Source organism: Phoxinus phoxinus (genome assembly GCF_949152265.1).
Source record: "Phoxinus phoxinus genome assembly, chromosome: 19".
NCBI classification, from domain to species: Eukaryota; Metazoa; Chordata; class Actinopteri; order Cypriniformes; family Leuciscidae; genus Phoxinus; species Phoxinus phoxinus.
In genome coordinates, this window is record NC_136894.1 from 23,981,478 (window position 1) to 24,000,452 (window position 18,975).

An 18,975-nucleotide genomic window follows, 5' to 3' on the forward strand; every position below is an offset into this window, starting at 1 on the left:
TTTATGGAAAAAATAGAAATTAGAAATAAATCGTCAGCAGCAGCAGCACTGTCAAAAACTCAGGGCCCTTTGTGAACACGAAGTGTAGGCCTATATATTTTCCTGCTGAGGTTGCGGGCCAAGCGATCCACGGCATTGCCAATTCCGCTCAGATCCTTTTGTTTTGGCATAGGCCTACCCTCAAGGTTGCCGCTATACCACATGACCCAACCACCAAGTGATATCAGTACCAAGACAGCCCCAGTGTAGACAAAAAGGTCCCCGAAATCTCTCTCCTTCATTTTCAGTGGCGCAAACAGCCCCATAAACAGGGCAGTAAAGCCAAAAAGGTCGAAAATAACAGCAAAGCCCAGGGCCACTTTGCAGTGTTTGAGACCCACACATGCCATGGGAACTGTTGGAGACAAATATATTGTTGTAACATATAAACGAATGCATTTATAAACAAAGTGTAATAATATATAATAACAGTGTAAAACTGCACACTGCAAATAATAAAAGGGTGACACACTAAGCAAAATGAAGCCGGATACACAAGTTGTGTATTGCTTTTGTGTAAGCACACTAAGCTTCATTTTGCTTAGTGTGTCATCCTTTATTATTAAAACTGTTTTGTTAAACTTTTGGTCCACTTGATGTACAGTCGTGTAAAATCTAGATCCTGAACCCAAGTCTAAACTATTAACTTCAAACTAAAGACCAACATAACAGAGGCTATACCTGCAACAACTTTCGTCCATATTATTTTATGTTCCCAGAAAGACCACGTGTGATCAACACTCATAAACAAAAGACAGTCTTCTACTCACAAACACAGAAGACGTGCATCGATCCTTATTCAATAAACTGACCTTAATTCTTGGTATCTTCACTTCACGAATATGAAATATTTCATATCTTTTCAGGTGTATATATGAGTCAGGTATGGAGTACTACCTGTTTGAAGCTGCTTCCGGACCCTCCCAGAGCCAGGCATGTTGATATTTGACACCACCGGAATCGGCCATTTCAAACTAAAACAGTTATTACGCTGTCATCACATCAACGACTTCTCAGCCTAACTTTACACTGTTTGATCCCCTTTTTATGCCTATTATGAATTTACAGTAAATAACAATAATTGGGGAAACGTTATGGTATAGGCGCTCTGGACCGTACTATCTAGGCTGAAAAATACAACTATATCTTGTACATTTGGTGCGTTCATGTCCTCCTGGGAAGTTCGTATTTACGAGTTGGGAAGTCGTGATTACGACGTCGTTCAAGTCACCTAGTTGGAGCAAGATGACGCAGTGTACCTAGCCAACATCATTACATATTATGTTGTTACATTACAGTGCTATTATATTGTGTGCAGGGAATCAGCTTATTTTATTGTGTAAATAAAAAAGCATGACAAACAACTCTTTATTTTTTGCTTTAAAAAGGCATTGCTGTTTGAATCCCATAATTCGCTACATTAAAATACTACATTGTTAGTTACAATTATAGGGGGCATAATTAAGTTTACATGTGCATATGCTATAAAAAATAAAATAAAATCGGATATCTGCCGTGTGCGTGTAGACTTTCAGCGCGCCCGTACATATGATGTTTAAGTTATCCGGATAATCTCGCTCTACAGACTATGGTTCAGTCAGTCGATCCTTATGATGCAGCGATCAACCTAGACGCACAACAACAAACAAGAGCCAATCAAATGGCGGACGCCTCAATCCCGTCTGCGGTTTAGCAAACGAGGTCCTTGAAGTTGCATAATTGTAAATACACAAGTTTATTAACCCTCACACGCGCTAAGTGTATCGTGCAATTTAGTGGAACTAATTATGCGAATTAACAAATCCAAAGCTAATTTAAATATATTTTCACGCCTTTTATTAGCAAAAACATGTAATGTTTTTGAAACGGTCATCCCTTGCCCTGTTTGACAGGACGAGAGACACAAGCAAATTACTACTGTTTAATTAACTACTTGTTAATGGTAATGCCTAATTAACTACTTAGTCGTCCCTGGTTGTTATTAATTGCAGCACGCCCTGTGCTATATCGTGCATTTCTGCTCTTTAGAAAGTTTAGTATCGGTTTTTGAGAGAGTTTATGTTTGGTTGTAGTTTTGCGAATGAATCCAATCCATGCACCTGAATCATGACTGAGGCACAGAAAAGCACGGAGAGCTGCAGAGGTCAGACTTTATTAGTTTTAAAAAGCTTTTAAACTGAAGAAAACCCTATTCCTTTTTGGTAAATCCAGTTTGAGATGGTTTAAGACCATTTTGGGACGTGGAGCATGGTTTATTCTAGCTAGTCTATTAGCTGACTTGCCACCATGTTTCACACACCTGTTTGACAAACTAACATAAGCCGGTGATTTACCGCTGTTTTAACCCTCTAAAGCCTGACATATATATATATATATATATATATATATATATATATATATATATATATATATATATATATATATATATATATAAAAAAAAAAAACAGAAATGTGTTGTGCATATGTGTTGTAGGTTTTGTATTATACTTGATATCAGGCTTTTATAACTCATAAAGTGTAATATAGGGAGAATATGGAGCTCGCATTCAATGAGTGAAAAAACATCCAAATTTTATTCAAAGACCCAAACCGGGCAACAAATGTGCAGTTGTTTTTATTTATATAATCAAAAAGTACAATTAAATTATGTTGGCTTGTAATGTAAGTCAATAAGGTCTTTATAACAGTTAAGCAGACGGCCCATGTACATAAAATAGCCTAACTATTCCTCAAAATCGTATTTAACATGATTTTTCTCAAATTATTCATGGATAATCAAGGAAAACTAAGTTACTCAGTCCAGTAAATGTTCATCTAACTTACTAACAATATAAAAGTTATTCCTCTGTTTAATCAGCTAAGATTTCACAGCAAAAAGGGTGAAGTTGACATTTTCAGAATTATACTAAAAGGCCTTTTACTTGCTAAAAGTATGAATTATCAAACAGAGGGCAGAAGAACCATGTAATAGATTGTAAAAATTGGTATAGATTGGAGCAGCAAATAGCAAGTTTCGACCAGCTACCATCCATTTGATTAATAAGGTCCTATTTGTCTTGATCCTGTTTAAAGGTTTGAAGAACGAAGATGGGTATGAAATCTCCATCCCCTGTGAGGACAACACCCTGGACGAGTCTGGTTTCTATAATCAAAGTGACCACACCTTCGATGGTATTTACTTCAGCCGTGTTGTGACAGAGTAACATGTTTGATTATCACAATTGAGCTCTACACTTTATGTTCTACAAATCAATGCTTCTGTAGAGTCGTCTTCGGGTCAGGTTCCTCCTTGCAGTCCGTACCTTCTGATTACCAGCCTCAGAGCACAACTGCAGATTTCTCTGGAAAAGAACTCCTGGCTCCAAAAACGCATCGAAGATCTGGAGGAGGAGAGGGACTTCCTGCGCTGCCAACTTGACAGATTCATTTTCAACACCAAGAGTCAGGAGAGCAATGGCTCAATGGGGAAAGGTAGTTTTAAATTGTACTTGTGCGAAGTAGTGTCTTGTAATGTAATAATCCTATTTTATGATTTGGTGTTATATTTATTCTTCTATTCTTTTATGTAAGAAACTGAAGCAGAGGCCCTGCAGCAACCCACCAGTCAGAAGCAGCCCACCAATCTGAAGCCCTCCTCCCGGAAAACACCCACTCCTTCATCACCCATGATGACACGCTCTGGGAAAATCCCTGCCCGCAACCAGAAGCGCAGCAGAAAACACAGTTAATTAGCTTTTACTATTACTTTTCCCCACCTCAATTCAAATTAAAATCAATTGCGATCTCACTGTTGCTTTATGCTTCTGTAACAGTGTTATTTTAGTATAATTTAAATACTATTATAGCTTTTTTCATATTTTGAATTAGATTTTATTTTGTATATTTTCTGTTTTCAATTTGATTTAAAAGTTTTAGTAGTTTTGTAATAAAATAAAAAAATGTATTACGTTTTTGTTTCAGTTTTTTTGGTTTTTAGTTATTTTAGTACTTCAACTGAAACTAAATGAAAATGAGAAATGTTGATTTGGCAACCAGCTGGAATCTATGGAGCCCCTAAAGGGACATGGTGAACATTCTTCCCTTGAGAAAATGTTTGCGTTTGACCACAAACAACACAAACGTTTTTCGAGAGTTTCTCAGGGGAAAGGAAAAGTTTTGTCAGGGAATGCAAAAGCATTGAAATATATATTTTTTCCTCCCATCTCATATTTTTCCCGTCACCATTTTCTTTGTAGAAATTAAATAAGTTTAAGGTAATACGTTTTATTTAGTTCGTTTAGTTTATTTTTTAAATGTTTTTTCATGGTTTTAGTTTTAAAGATAATTGCCCTGATCTGTAATGATAAATTTGATTTAAATTGGAAAAAAAATTTTTATATAAATATATATATATTAGTCTATAAAATGTGTATTAACTTTTTGTTGTTCACCTCAGATCAAGAAGCCGAGGAGCTGATTGAGGAGGAAGAGTATATGGAGGAAGATTATGTGGAAGAGGAGCAGGTTGTTACAGATGATGATGATGATGGTGACGATTCCGATTGTAAAAGCTTACAAAAGAACCGTTCAGGCAGGCTGAATGGCCAGACGAGAGTGAAAAGACGGCGCGTTTTTCGCATTGCGCGAAGCATGGAAAGACAAAGAGGTAAGGAAGTCTCTATATTCTTCAAAGCAACTCTCTATATTCCCAAACAGAAGTTTGATAATAATGGCAACTTTGTTTGCAGTCAAAGACCCCGCAGGTGTTCTGCTTCGCTACAATAAGATCCTTGTGACTTATCAGAAGTTGAAGAGCATGTCTAGAGCTTTCCAGGTCCATGGGGTTGACCGAAACACCGTGGCCTCCACCACTCCTATAGCCGAAATGCTTTTGGTCGCTCCCGAGAAGGTATCTGAGGTTGGGGAGTTTGATTCGTCCAAAGAGAAGCTTCTGGATTATGCGAGGCGCTGCTATAAAGCTCTTGATGAGGACGCTCACGCTAAGGTGCAGGCCTTGAAGAAGAACAACCTCTTGCTGCCCATTTCATACAGGTTCAGACACTGAATATCCTAAAAAAAAAAGGAGGAGAAGCCAGCGGTGTTGAAGTAGTGGTTTGTACGCAGTCCATCCACTTTTATGGACTGCTTTTCTCTCTCACTCTCTCTGTTTTTTTCCTTCCCTCTACACATTTGGAACGAAAAACCCAACTCTGTCCTAGTTCATGTTGGTAATTATTGAGTTAAAGTGTGTAGACTGGAAGAATTGCATGTTGAGTAAGCATTTGGACCAATAATGTACAGTTTTGAAAGTTTAAGAGAAAGTTTTTTGTAAAAAAAAAAAGAAAAAAGAAAGAGAAAAGAACATTTGTGAGGTAACAGTCAGCCACTGTATTTAAAAGGTTGTCTGTCTTTTTTGTTTAGTTTTTATGCTTAAGTTCCTCATTGTAAGGTTTGAAAATCTCACCCCTTAAATGTAAAGGACTTGTCTTGTTTGAGTTTATAAGTTGGGGATTACATAAGGTACCTCTTCTCTTTAATATCCTGACCCTTGTGATCACATTTGGACAATATGAGTCAGGCTAAAGATTATTGAATACTAATAAAATTCTCAGCGTGCAACCATTTAAAACAAAGGAAGAAGAAAGAAATTGTGTTCCTAAATCATCTTCAGTCTTTCTTATTTATCAGTTTTGCTATCAAATGATAAAGGAACACATTATTCTTTAATATGTGTGCATTTTTTTCCCGTATTCAAGTGAAGAGAAAAATAGAAAAAAACCCTGAATAGTAGCTATGTTGTGTTCAACATCTGTTAATCACTGAAATCACTTGGATAGAAGTGTATTGATGCCTTATTAAAATCAGCACAAATTGTTTTTGTAATTGACAAAAGGGAAAAGTTAATTATATAAACAAGGTATTTGATATTAGAGACATTGTTTACATTTGCAATTGTGTACACTTTTGGATAACAATGTGACTCAGGAGATTATAAAGCAAACCATAAATGTCAAAGATTGTTTATTGATTTAAAATAGCATTTATGAGAAAAGGGCTTGTTCATTACCCTTGGTGTGCCTGTATAATATTAAAGCAAATGCTAAAACAGTGTTTATACTTTGCAACATTCGGTTAATGGTTTAAATGGCATTTTGTTGTTGTTATTGTCTATTATTTTTTCTTTTTGTATTATGACTTCATTTCAAAACTGTACCCTGCTGCTGTTATTAAACGTCTCCAATATTGAATGAAAGAGAAATCCTCTTCACTCTTTTTAAAGAGGAAATTGCATGTCTAATCTCAAATAATCAAAGCCAAACTGCAAAGTGGAAGATTGATGGAGGATTAAAAAGTGGATGAAAATGGGAGAGAGAAAAACTTTCCCTCCTGGTCAGTAGGGGCGCACAGCTTCAGTTCCCTTATTCAGAGTGACTTTTGGGGCTGTGAAGAAACGATCAGCATCCGCCAACGCGGAATGAGCGGTTAGCTTCCTCTGCCGAGACGGGTTAGACTTCAACACAGTTAATAATGACAACTTACAGCATTTGACTATCAAAGAGACTAACTAAGAGAGCAAATATAACTAGCTAAGAGGTTTAATCATCTCTATTGCCGACGCGAGCCTTTCATTTTCACCCAGCGGTGGTTCGAGTTAGCATTAGCAGCTAACAACCCTCTAAAGCAAAGCGTGTATTTCTCTCTCCTCGAATTTAAGTGCATTTTTGGAAACTATATATGCTGGTGTAACATTTTAAAACATCTGCATTTTTATAGTCCGTCCATTGAAATTGCGTGTGACAAAGAGAGCGCTATTTAAAAGCGAAAGAGCGTGTTAACTGAAGTTTCAGAGTCTGGGTTAGATCAAAACACCAGGATGTCTGATTTTGATGAATTCGAGAGACAGCTGTCTGAAAACAAACAAGGTGAGTATAAATGTGCACCACTGCCTGCCTTGAACGGTAATCACTTGCATAGCATCATATTATCGTAATAACTAAACCTATTGATGCTTACGGTAATTAAACGCACTTAGCACTTGAAAAAAAATTGTATGCTTTATAGAAGAAAATTGATTTAGAAAGCTGAAAATATGCATAAAAATTGGATAATTGTTTATATTTATTCACATCATACGTGTTATATAATTTATTCTGTATTTGGTAAAACAACTCCCTTTGTTTGGATAAAAAAGTGCCAAGAAAAGTCCAATGTACTTAAAGTCAACATGATATAAATTTTATGGAATATTGCAGTGTTATAAATTATCTGTGCACACCATTCCTATTTTTAAAATTCGTGTGCCCTTGTAATCTTTAATCAAATTAACATCCCCCTCCCACTTGCGACGACATCGCTTTTCTGATGACGTGTTTACTGGCGCGAGGGCGGGACAGCCTGTCACGCGACATCACAGTAATCGCAAACCACAACGATCCAATCAATTCCCGATGGACAAAATCAAGTCCGGACCTACATTTTTTTTCTTGTTTAAGAAACCATATCAGATGTGTCACAATAAGGAAGAAAAGACACTTGCAAGTTCCATTTCATGCAGATTTTAAGTCTTAATAATGTAGTACATGAATTTTAAAACAATAAAACAAAAAACACACACCTCTACAATAACTGCTGAGAAAGTTTTATATTTGAAACCAACAGCTCAGAGCTTACTTGAATTTATTGTGGTGATTGTCCCAGAATTTATATGCCATTAAAAACCTTGAATTTTGTAAATGTTTGATATATAACTTATGATCAGCTTGTAACTGCAGGTTTTGTATGTCTAGTCTACATTGTTGTCAGATCACCTGCCACAAGTGACACATTCTGTTTGGGCTGTACAATTGGTTAATTGCGATTAATCACATTTCACATAAGAGTATGTTTACATAATATATGTGTATGTTATATATATTGTATATATTTATGTGTGTGCTTGTCTGTGTGTGTGTATATATATATATATACACACACACACACAAATATACTTATGTGTGTGTGTAACCCCGGGTAAACTTGGGTTATTAAAACCTGTTAATTATTGACAATGAGTTTAATCCATGTGCATTAATTGTACACATTCAAGGTTGAGTCTGTGTTACTGTGTTTATTTTTAAGAGCGTTAACCTGTATTTATAATCTCTGTATGCAAATATGATTAAGCAGGACCACAACTTTCACAAGCCAATCTGAGAGAATGACTTTGCTTAACCATATTTGCATACATAAATTATAAATACAGGTTAACGCTCTTAGAAATAAACACTGTAACAAACTTAACCTTGAATGTCTACAATTAAAATGCACATGGATTAAACTTATTGTCAATAATTAACAGGTTATAATAACCCAAGTTTACCCATGGTTATATATATGTGCATATATAAAAAATAACACGCACATTTATTGTAAACTCTAACTTTTATGTTAGATGCGATTGATCGCGATTAGTCGATTTTACAGCCCTACATTCTGTATTCTGTTTGTAAGTAAAATTGAGTTGCATTAACTTTTGTTTTCTTTTTTTTAACCCCTCTCGTTTCTTCCGCACAGGTGACAGTCTAAACGGTCATGGTGGGTATCCAATAATGAGGTGCAGAAAAGCACACACAACCTGTCTCTTTCCTTTACCTCTAATCTTCCTTTTTCCCCTAGATACTCACTGTGAAACTCTACATAATAGTGTGCCAAATCTTTCATTCTGCAGCTGGAATGGGCTTTCTCTTCTTGTTCCTTCCTCTTTCCTTACTCTATGACTCGATCGGGAGTCACAAAATTTGGCCAATCTTACAAACCGATCAAAATTTGCTGAAAATGTCTTAACTGGCGACCTATCAGTAATCAAACTAGTAATCAATTTGCGACCAAATTATTAGTATTCATATGAAAGTCGCCGCCGATGCGCATGTGAACGGTATACATATTAGGCTTTTTTTTTGCTTTGTAAATTCGTGAAACAGTAGTAAACCATAGTAAATTGCACATCTTTATTTAAATACATAACCTGATGCGTCATTCTTTAGAAAATCCTCACTGAGTGACTTGACATGCTGCTCGGCTAAAGCTATAGGACTTCCGTGATCCATTTTTGCATCGCCGTCATGACGAAAGTTCAACCAATGGAAGCTGGATCTCGGGCATGGTGGGTGGGTATAGTGGGGAGGGACGATGTGTAGAGACCAGTCGGACACAGTTTTACAGCTGGAGCGCGCTTGAATTAGTTTAATTAACAGGCCTTGATTTACCATACGCCATAGAATAGGAGCGCACAGAAATAAAACATCACTGAAAGATCATCACTCATCCACCAGAATCTCATTATTTGTTACTTAATCTATGTAATTACAAATATTTTCATGCTTTATTGTGGCATTTACACATGTAAGTAGTAGGGCTGTCAAAATGGCTGAAAAGCTAAATTTTAATTTCGATATTAAATATTATAAAAATTCTAAAGGCAATACTTAATGTTAGAGGAAAAAAGTACTGTATTGTCTTAAAGGGATTGTTCACCCAAAAATTAAAATTACCCCATGATTTACTCACTCTCAAGCCATGCTAGTTGTATATGACATTCTTCTTTCAGACGAATACAATCTGAGTTTTATTAAATGTCCTGGCTCTTCCAAGCTTTATAATGGCAGTGAATGGCCAAATGGATATTTTTCTTACACGAACGCATCGCTTCGCTTCAGAAGGCCTTTATTAATCCCCCAGAGCCGCGTGGAGCACATTTATCATGGATGGATGCATTTTGATGGACTTCAAAACTGAAACGGCCATTCACTGCCATTATAAAGTTTGGAAGAGCCTGGACATTTTTTTATATAACTCCGATTGTATTCGTATGAAAGAAGAAAGTCATATACACCTTGGATGGCTTGAGGGTAAATCATGATCACTTTAAGCGATAAGCAAATCTAAACCAAATCAAGCATTGCATCTTTTATTGATTGCATTGCATCGTTTTTTTTTTCCATTCTAAGAATATTCAAAATTCGCATTTTTATTTGACAGATCTAGGAACTAGGCTAGTTCTTATGTTCAGTAAAACACTCATTCACTTGTTTGGAGAGGTCTTTGGATTTTAATAAAAAAGCCTAGCATGGTTCCAAATTCCATAACTTTCGAGATATCAACAAAATTTGGCCCAGATGTAGTTGACAGGATTGTGAAAAGCCCAAAGTGTTTTATATGGATAGTGGTTTGTGTAAGCCCTGTTTTTAAAGGCCCTATTCAATTACAGTTTATTGTAAAAAAATATTTGTTGTGGTTATTTGATTCTCAATTAAAAACAATATACAACATCACTGTAAAAAATACAACCAAGGCAACATCTGTGGCATTACTTTAATCTGAAAAAAATAAATAAAAAATTATAGAGAGCTTACATATCACTAATATAAAGCTTGAATGATCGGTGTCGGCCGATCATGATGACAAGAAATGGTTTGTCTGTATCGGCTGCAAAAATCCTGTTAGGAGCATCCCTACTGGTTTGCTTCAGGAGCCTGTGGCTTAGTCTTTTTTTGGTTGCTCATATTTTTCATTTCTTTCTTCTGTCTCAGAGCGGGACAAAGAGAACCGGCACCGGCGCCGCAGCCCTTCACGCAGCCGCAGTCGAGAGAGGAAGAGGAGGAGCAGAGAGAGAAGAAGCAGGGAGCGCCGCAGCGACAGCAAGGACCGCCGCCATAGACGCAGGTGTGAGAGGGAATGTTGTGACGTGATACTCATCATTGTTCAGTATTGGGCCAGTTGATGTAAATGCATATTTAAATATTTGATTTTCTGCAATCTATTGTTATTGTTGAGCCCTGTTTTAATAGATGTTGCCATTTACAATATGAGTCAATTCATGCCCTTTTAATCATGCTTGTTGGTTTACACAGTTTAAGCTGAATTTAAAACTGAAGTAGTCCGTTGTAAGTGCACTGTAATCAAGAATAAGGCAGCATGTACGGTAAAATCATTAGTCTTGCTCTTAAACCTCATTCAGTTTATGTACTGTGGTTTAAGCTACTGTAAAGTGGCTACATGTCAAAACCTGTTCTTAAATGTCATTTCAGTGATCAAATTCAAAACCATCCCCAAGAAAACGTCAGGTAATACTCCAGATGGACTGACCCAGTTTTCCCATTTGTTTACATCTTACAAATCCATATGGCTAGTGTTTTGACTTTGTAGGAGTTTGTGAGATGAATTAATATGTATTTCTTTGTAATAATGTGGAGTTGTTACGCTAGGTAAAATATTTTTAATTAGTGTCATCTGTAACTGTTACAGATTATTAATCTTATTAAAATTATTTTATTGTGATTTTTAATTGTACTATTCTTTTGGATTTAAAGGAATAATTTAACTAAATGACTTGGCTCTTTAAAAAAAAAAAAAAAAGTAATCATATTGTTGAATATGTAATATACCGGTTAGATAAAAATGAATTAAATTTCTTTTTCTCTCTGCCTTTCTGTAAATCAGCCGTTCACCTCAACGGGAGAAAAAGAAGAAAATTAAGAAGTACTGGGATGTACCGCCTCCTGGCTTTGAGCATATTACACCCATGCAGTACAAGGCAATGCAAGGTGAGCAACATGGCTTAAGACTACCTGTGTCCAGTGTCTACTCATTATATTCACTATGTAGGGGTGGGTGATAAACTGGTTGAAATGTGTAGAAAATTGTATAGCCCAATCAATGACTGTTCAAATAAAAATGCTTAAATTCATTATTTGTTAGTAGGGTTTTTAAATATCTTTCCATAAAATTACTATATCATGCTGTACAGTACTGGACAAAGTGATGTCCAGAGGAGATATTTGTTTTTTATGACCCTACAAGTTTGTTTAAATTATTGAAATATGAGGAAAATATATATTGTTTTTAAATAAATAAATAAAACACTTAACTTGGTTAATGTATTTATCTGAAAAAATTATTTGGCAAAAAGGCAAATTACAAGATTTTATTTTATGCATAGAAAAACAAAAAGCTCACAGGAAAAAAGCATATATTGATAACAAAATAAAAGAATGTGTTGGTTTTTGCATGTTCATAATTTCTTTGACAGCTTGGCCAATTTGACATGTTTCATTGTGTCATCACAAATAAAACAATTTGACTCCATGCCCAGCTACGTAATATTACAAAATCTTTTTTAAACAATTAATAAATAAAGGGTGAAGATGTAATTTTTCCTTGGCTGGACATCACTTTTGGCCACTATATACTTTTGGTATAGTAAATATATATACTAAATATATATATATTTTTTTTTGCTCATATCGCCCACCCCGATCAACTGTTATTTATTCTCTCCCTCTCTTTCTTTGTCTGATTTTTTTTTTTTTTTTTTTTGGTTCAGGCGTTTACAGACATCTGATAATAACAATAATGTTATTTAATAATTCATTTTATTTTGTTGATGCAATTATTCTGTCTTTCTCTTCCTCAGCTGCTGGTCAGATCCCTGCCACCGCTTTGCTGCCCACCATGACGCCAGACGGCCTGGGAGTAACGCCGACCCCAGTGCCCGTAGTGGGCAGTCAGATGACTCGCCAGGCTCGCAGACTTTACGTTGGCAATATCCCATTTGGCATCACAGAGGTGTGGATGAACACTATTCACACACTAGAATTACTCTGCAGGGCTTTAGAGAACAAATCCGCACAGAACACTGGCACAATTAGATGTATTCTGCAGAAAGCATATTGAATATTTAATTGTACATGCTCGTTTCTCCTATTTCACATTTCTGAGAAACACTGTTGATCTGTGAAATCAACCCAAACAAACTCACCCCTCCCTTCATTGCTCTGCCGCCAAAACGCACAAAACACACAATGCAAAAGTGGATCATAGTTTATCATAGCTGAAGAGAAACAAAATAATGATTCCCGAAAAAAAAAAAACAGTGAAGATGACGAACAAACGACAAGGAAGAATAAAAAAAAGTATATACAAGCAAGAGTTGGTTGTTTTGTCGCCAGCAGCTCCAGACGAACAATGACACTCAACACTGTCCTGTTACTATAGTAACATTGCAACAAAAATCCATATCTTTGATCTGTGAAATATGTTACTCGCATGTGGAGCTTTTGTAATGTCTCTCAGCCTTCTCTTTTTCTACAGTCTTTCTTCAAATCTCACTCTTGGTCGTGGCGTTTGGTCCGATTCACTTTCAACAGCGTTTCTCAGAAATCATTTACTGCATCTTAAAAAACACTAATAAATGAATACCACTTTTAAATACTATCTTTAGCAAATCATAGAATGAATCAAAAACAATGTAATACTGTACATAATGTGCTGCATATTTGTAAACACAAATGTATACACTTAAACATCGACCATTTTAGAGGTTATTGTTCATAACATTACAAATTATTTTTCTCTTATTATCTGTGCATCCTTTTTTTTTTGTAAACGCATGAATGTCTTTGCATTATATAACGTTCTTTTTCCTCAGGAATCCATGATGGACTTCTTCAATGCCCAGATGAGACTCGGCGGTCTGACTCAGGCCCCAGGAAACCCTGTTCTTGCCGTCCAGATTAACCAGGACAAGAACTTTGCTTTCCTTGAGGTGGGTGACACCTGTACACACTGACTTATATTGCCTATGAATTGGCAAGCTTGGTTCTTTACAATTTTCCTCTCATTAATTCTTCAGTTCCGATCAGTGGATGAGACCACACAGGCCATGGCGTTTGATGGCATCATCTTCCAGGGGCAGAGTTTAAAGATTCGCCGGCCACACGATTATCAGCCATTACCTGGCATGAGCGAGAACCCCAGCGTATATGTGCCGGGTATGACCACTTTACAGTTCCCTCTTTGCTCCGAGATCTCAAACTACAACAAACATGACATGTTCCTTTTGTACTTTTGATTACAAATGGCTGATTTCAGCATACATTTGTATTACATTGTTAGTTCTCAGGTGAATGTATTTTGTTTAAACCTAAGAAAATGAGTCTGTTACAACCTTACGATTGTAGTCATTTGGTCTATTATTCTCTTCTTTCTTTCTCATGTTCTCCTTCTGCTCCACAGGTGTGGTGTCCACGGTTGTACCAGACTCTATTCACAAGCTTTTCATTGGAGGTTTGCCCAACTATCTCAACGACGACCAGGTTGGTTACAATTGGTTTCTGGTTGAAAGTCTATATAACTCGTAAGAGCCTCATGTGCCATGAAAACACTGCTCCCTTTTACTGGAACTAACAAAAAAGAACAACATTTATTGAAACTAAACTGCACAAAATAATGAGAAAGTCATAGTGAAATAATGAGCTAGTAGGACAGATTGTATTATTCATAAACACGATAACAGCTAACAATAATATATTGTAAGGTTTGCCCAGCTTTGTGCTTGTCTTGGCTGCATGTGGCTCTTCATTCTCTTGCATATCCTTCCCAACATGAGAAATGAGCAGTTGAAGTTGATTTTTTTAAAAGGTCCTTGATTATTTCTATTTCAGGACAGATTGTTTGAACACCAGGTAATATATGCATATTTGACACACGAGCAAACTCACAGCAAAAAAGGTGGAAATTGGTCAGGGAATAGCTGAAATGTTTTTGGCACAAAAAACTTTAATAACATTATGAGTGGATCTCGGGGGAAGTTAAAGTCCCCCTGTAGTCAATAATTTGATCCCTTAAAACTCATTTTTGATCACCAAATTGACACATTTAAAAGTTTTTTTACTTGAAAACAATTGTCTTCATGCCTTAGAATAGCTTTAATGTAACTCTACACTCTTGCCTCATTTAGTATACGCAGTTCTATGAAAATGCTAATTAGCCCCGCCTTTACTCACTCACACCTGCTTAGAGATCCACTCGTTGACGATCACACGTTGTCGTGATTGGTTACAAGGTAGTTTGTGACGTCAGAAACACCAGTGATTTCATACCGCGTTTGAGACTGTCTTTGGTTCACTGCGGTTTTAAAGATAAAATACTGTTGACTTATGAATTTGCACATGATTTGTCTTAAAGCACATTAAAAACACCACATAGGCATATAAACAACATTTTAAAACTAGATTTTTACCACAGGGGGACTTTAAATGTTTAAAATGTAATGTTTGATTGTTTGTTTTACCTTTTTCCTGCTTATGTTAGATGTCATGTAAATCCTGAATTTCTTTCTTCGTGTATTCAGGTTAAAGAGTTGTTAACCTCTTTTGGACCCCTCAAAGCCTTCAATTTGGTTAAGGACAGCGCTACCGGCCTCTCAAAGGGCTATGCTTTCTGTGAATATGTGGATGTTAACATCAATGATCAGGTGAGTTGGCATGGTCTGTGTTCATGGATTTGAACATGTTTCGCCCATATACTAAGATGAAGTTAATCTGTTAATGTTTCTTCCAGGCTATTGCAGGATTGAATGGTATGCAGTTGGCAGATAAGAAGCTGCTGGTTCAGAGGGCAAGTGTTGGGGCCAAGAATGCCACAATGGTAAGAATCAAGTTTAACATGAAATTCACTCATTTGAAGACATTTTATACAAATAAGACCTGGTGAAATTTAGTGTTTTGTCTTGTTACAATACTGTACAAAAGTTTGGGTTTGGTTAAATGTTTTATATTTTTATTAGGGCTGGGGGAATTAACGCGTTAATCTTTGCGATTAATTTGAGATGTTTAACGTGTTTAAAAAAAAATAACGCAATTGACGCAGCACTTTTTTTTGCCTTGTTTTAACAACTTTCTGTTGAGGCTGCTATTGTGCATGTGCCGAACCAAGTCACCCTGTCATGATGGACAAGGATGGAGTTTCATCCATTCAGCTGAATTCAAATACCATAGAAGTTGGATGCACTGAATTTTCATTTTCGGTTTTTGGCCTAAAGAGGAAAAAATGCAGAAAATATTAAGCCGAATATATGCCGCCCACGACCCTCCGTTTTCGGTGATCAGGTTTCACGAGCGGGTCTTTTCCGCTCTGTGTGTGTCAGCCCACTGTGCCCTCTCCTCAATGTTCCACTCTGTGTGTATAATCACCTGCTCTGATCACATGCTCTGGTGATAATAGCTTTGTAGGACTATACTTTATTTTGATAATTAGTAAAAAAAAATATAAAAATCTGTTAAATTGTTTGTTGCAAGGAACTGAATGAAGAATAATATATTGATGTTTAATATTATTTTAATATAGGGCTATTTTCTTTTCCTTTTTTTCTGTGTTGTTTAATTTAATCAGGTGATTCTACGTTTAAATATTGATGATTACAAGCTTGGTGGAAATACAATTAATTACAGCAAATTGTGCAATTAATTAGTTTTTTTTTTTTTATCGATTCCCAGACTTAATTTTTATGTTAAGTCTCTTATGCTCACCAAAAATGCATGCATAGAATATAAAATAAAGAATATTTATTTTTCACAATATTACTCTAGTTTTGCTCAAAAGTATTCTATATTGTAATTTTAAATGGCCTGTTTTCTATTTCAAATCGTTATTTATTCCTGTGATCAAAGCTGAATTTCCAGCATCATTACTCAAGTTTCAGAAATCATTTTAATAAGCGGATTTGCTACTCAATAAACATTTATTATCAATGTTGAAAACAGTAGTGCTGCTTAATATTTTTGTGGAAACCGATAATTTTGTATGAATAGATAGTTCAAAAGAACCGCATTGGTTTGAAATAGAGATTGTTTGTAACATTAAAAATGTCTTTACTGTCACTATTTATTAATTTTAAAATTAATTTTCTTAAAAAAAATAAAATAATAATAAATACAAATGAATAAAATCTGACCCCAAACATTTGAATGGTAGTTCATATGTTCTTGGTCTCTGTGCATGTTCCAAAAACAAGTATTTAAAAATGTATACAGCACTGATGCACAAGTTTATTTTAAATAGGATAAATTGATTCTCAAGCCGTCTTTGATTTTTCTGCAGACAAGTATAAATGAGACTCCAGTGACGTTGCAAGTACCGGGGATGATGGCAAACTCCATGATGCAGATGGGCGGCATCCCTACTGAGGTCCTGTGCCTGATGAATATGGTGGCTCCAGAGGAGCTCCTGGACGACGAGGAGTACGAGGAGATAGTGGAGGACGTCAAGGAGGAGTGCTCCAAATACGGCCAGGTCAAGAGCATAGAGATTCCTCGGCCTGTCGATGGCCTTGATATCCCTGGAACCGGCAAGGTAAGCCTTATCAAACCAGCTCATGTGATGCATTGGGACCATGGGCTTGGGCTGTTTTTCAGTCCTTTTACGTAGGTGCTGATTAAAGTTCTTTGACTCTGAACCCTCCAGCAATGAACATCTGGTAGTGCTGCACAAACATACTCAAACCATCCCACAATCTGTTTTATTTTTCCAGATCTTTGTGGAGTTCACATCTGTTTACGACTCCCAGAAAGCCATGCAGGGCTTAACGGGGAGAAAGTTCGCCAACAGAGTGGTGGTGACCAAGTACTGCGATCCAGATGCCTACCACCGCCGAGACTTCTGGTAGAGGAAGAGCGAGAAAAATGGGATGGAGTCCAGCTTTGCGATAACAACTCGTATAAAAAGAGAGAGAAATTGAGGCAGAGATGACAGGGGGAACATTATTATTTTTTTGTTTATGCTTAAAAAAAGCCAAAAGGTGAATGTTGTTTTTTTTGTTTTTGTTTTGAGGCTTAAATTAAAAGATGATTTGTGAGCAATTATGGGAGGGTTTCTGCTTTTGTTTGTATTTTAAGATTATTAGCGGGAGATATTCTGTTATACTGATTATACTTATTCTGTTAATAAAATTGTTACTATTTTTTAATTGTACACTGAAACAAATGATGTAAAATCGTGACTGTTGACCATCAGAGAAGATGAAAGAACTATTGATACCCAACCAAATGCGAAGATTTGTTCATAATTGCTGGGTAATTCAAATGAAGACGTCATCTTTCGGTCCCTTACCTTGTTTTTATCTCTTTTTATTCCTCATTTGAATTGTATCCCTTCTCAGAAGTCATTTGTCTTCTCTGTTGGCCAGCTCACCACATCTCCCTCCCATTTTGTAGCTTTTTGCAGTTCATATCTCCAGGTATTAGATCTTGTTTTTGTCTGTTTTGTTCTTACACTTACTGGGTCTCTTCCATACATATCACCAAACAATTAGATGGTGATGACATTTGTCCAATGTGGCACCTTTTCCGTTTCTGTACGTGTGATGTCTTTATTTTTTTCCTCTCTAAGTATAATAGGCCACTTTTGATAATAAAACTCTTGGAAGTATGATCCGTTGTCAATCTGTCCGTCTGGTTGTCAATTGGTTTGAAAGACGCCGCATGCTTCTCTGTTAAGAAGCAATATGTAGCATTTTTGTACTTTGTGGCTGATCGGATGGCTAATCTCTAAACAAAACTGGTATTTTCTTTATTTTCAGGGCTGAATATACGTCTTTATTCCCTCTGCACATCTAGATTACCTATATTGAATATTTTTGTTGCTTATTGCTTCTTACATATTACAGCACAACTATCAGGCTTGTATATCTACTGATTTATTAATATAGTACTAGGAACATCTTTAGTGCTACAAACGCTAATACCTGAAATCAGTAGATTTAAAATGATACATTCATGTGCCGCAAGTGTCTATAAACAGATTTCCGAATGTTTCCCATTTAAGGACTATTTGGTGTGAAGTTAATTTGTTTGTGAAGGTCATTTCTTCATTATAGTCTTTTAGCTTCTGTTACAGAAGATCAGATTGAACTGGGAATGTATTGCGATGCCGTGGATGAGCTGATAGTTGTGTTGAACTGGTTTTATGAGGTCGTTTTGTTAATCCAAACCAAAGTTAATCACTTATTTCTCCCTCTCTTTCTCTGTCAAATTAAAGACTTTATCACTGCCGTGCAGCAACATGCTGCGAACACTTTTCTATTGGTGTGTTCTGATTAAAACCAGTTTTTATGCTGTTGTCTAGTTCAAATCTATAGTCTAA

At 36.2% G+C, this 18,975-nt stretch overlaps 2 protein-coding genes across 3 annotated transcripts; both read left to right on the top strand.

The window, feature by feature from the left end:
- Nucleotides 1–1,746: 1,746 nt before the first annotated feature.
- ccdc106b (coiled-coil domain containing 106b) lies at nucleotides 1,747–6,245 on the top strand. The gene is made up of 6 exons (XM_079592007.1): nucleotides 1,747–2,182; nucleotides 3,112–3,210; nucleotides 3,304–3,510; nucleotides 3,610–3,762; nucleotides 4,475–4,684; nucleotides 4,767–6,245. Exons 1-6 carry the CDS (start codon nucleotides 2,146–2,148, stop codon nucleotides 5,081–5,083), a joined length of 1,023 nt encoding a protein of 340 aa, XP_079448133.1. The 5' UTR covers nucleotides 1,747–2,145; the 3' UTR covers nucleotides 5,084–6,245.
- A 276-nt stretch (nucleotides 6,246–6,521) lies between these two features.
- Nucleotides 6,522–18,264, top strand: u2af2b (U2 small nuclear RNA auxiliary factor 2b). Of its 2 annotated transcripts, XM_079589982.1 has the most exons (14): nucleotides 6,741–6,941; nucleotides 8,572–8,592; nucleotides 10,587–10,719; nucleotides 11,085–11,120; nucleotides 11,497–11,600; nucleotides 12,470–12,621; nucleotides 13,484–13,600; nucleotides 13,688–13,826; nucleotides 14,071–14,150; nucleotides 14,499–14,519; nucleotides 15,188–15,310; nucleotides 15,397–15,483; nucleotides 16,936–17,187; nucleotides 17,366–18,264. In XM_079589982.1, the coding sequence occupies exons 1-14, from the start codon at nucleotides 6,893–6,895 to the stop codon at nucleotides 17,498–17,500; spliced, it is 1,449 nt and encodes a 482-aa protein (XP_079446108.1). In that variant the 5' UTR covers nucleotides 6,741–6,892; the 3' UTR covers nucleotides 17,501–18,264. The 2 variants fall into 2 exon arrangements, with proteins under 2 accessions (XP_079446109.1, XP_079446108.1); XM_079589983.1 differs by lacking the exon at nucleotides 14,499–14,519 and having other exon boundaries at nucleotides 6,522–6,941.
- The last annotated feature ends 711 nt before the right edge of the window (nucleotides 18,265–18,975 follow it).

Coding starts and splice junctions, on each gene's coding strand:
- ccdc106b (XM_079592007.1), top strand. CDS start 2,146: ATGACTGAGGCACAGAAAAGCACGGAGAGCTGCAGAG. Junction 3,211..3,303: donor AAGTGACCACACCTTCGATG/GTATTTACTTCA, acceptor ATGCTTCTGTAG/AGTCGTCTTCGGGTCAGGTT. Junction 3,763..4,474: donor GAAGCGCAGCAGAAAACACA/GTTAATTAGCTT, acceptor TGTTCACCTCAG/ATCAAGAAGCCGAGGAGCTG.
- u2af2b (XM_079589982.1), top strand. CDS start 6,893: ATGTCTGATTTTGATGAATTCGAGAGACAGCTGTCTGAAAACAAACAA. Junction 11,121..11,496: donor CATCCCCAAGAAAACGTCAG/GTAATACTCCAG, acceptor TCTGTAAATCAG/CCGTTCACCTCAACGGGAGA. Junction 13,601..13,687: donor AGAACTTTGCTTTCCTTGAG/GTGGGTGACACC, acceptor TTAATTCTTCAG/TTCCGATCAGTGGATGAGAC.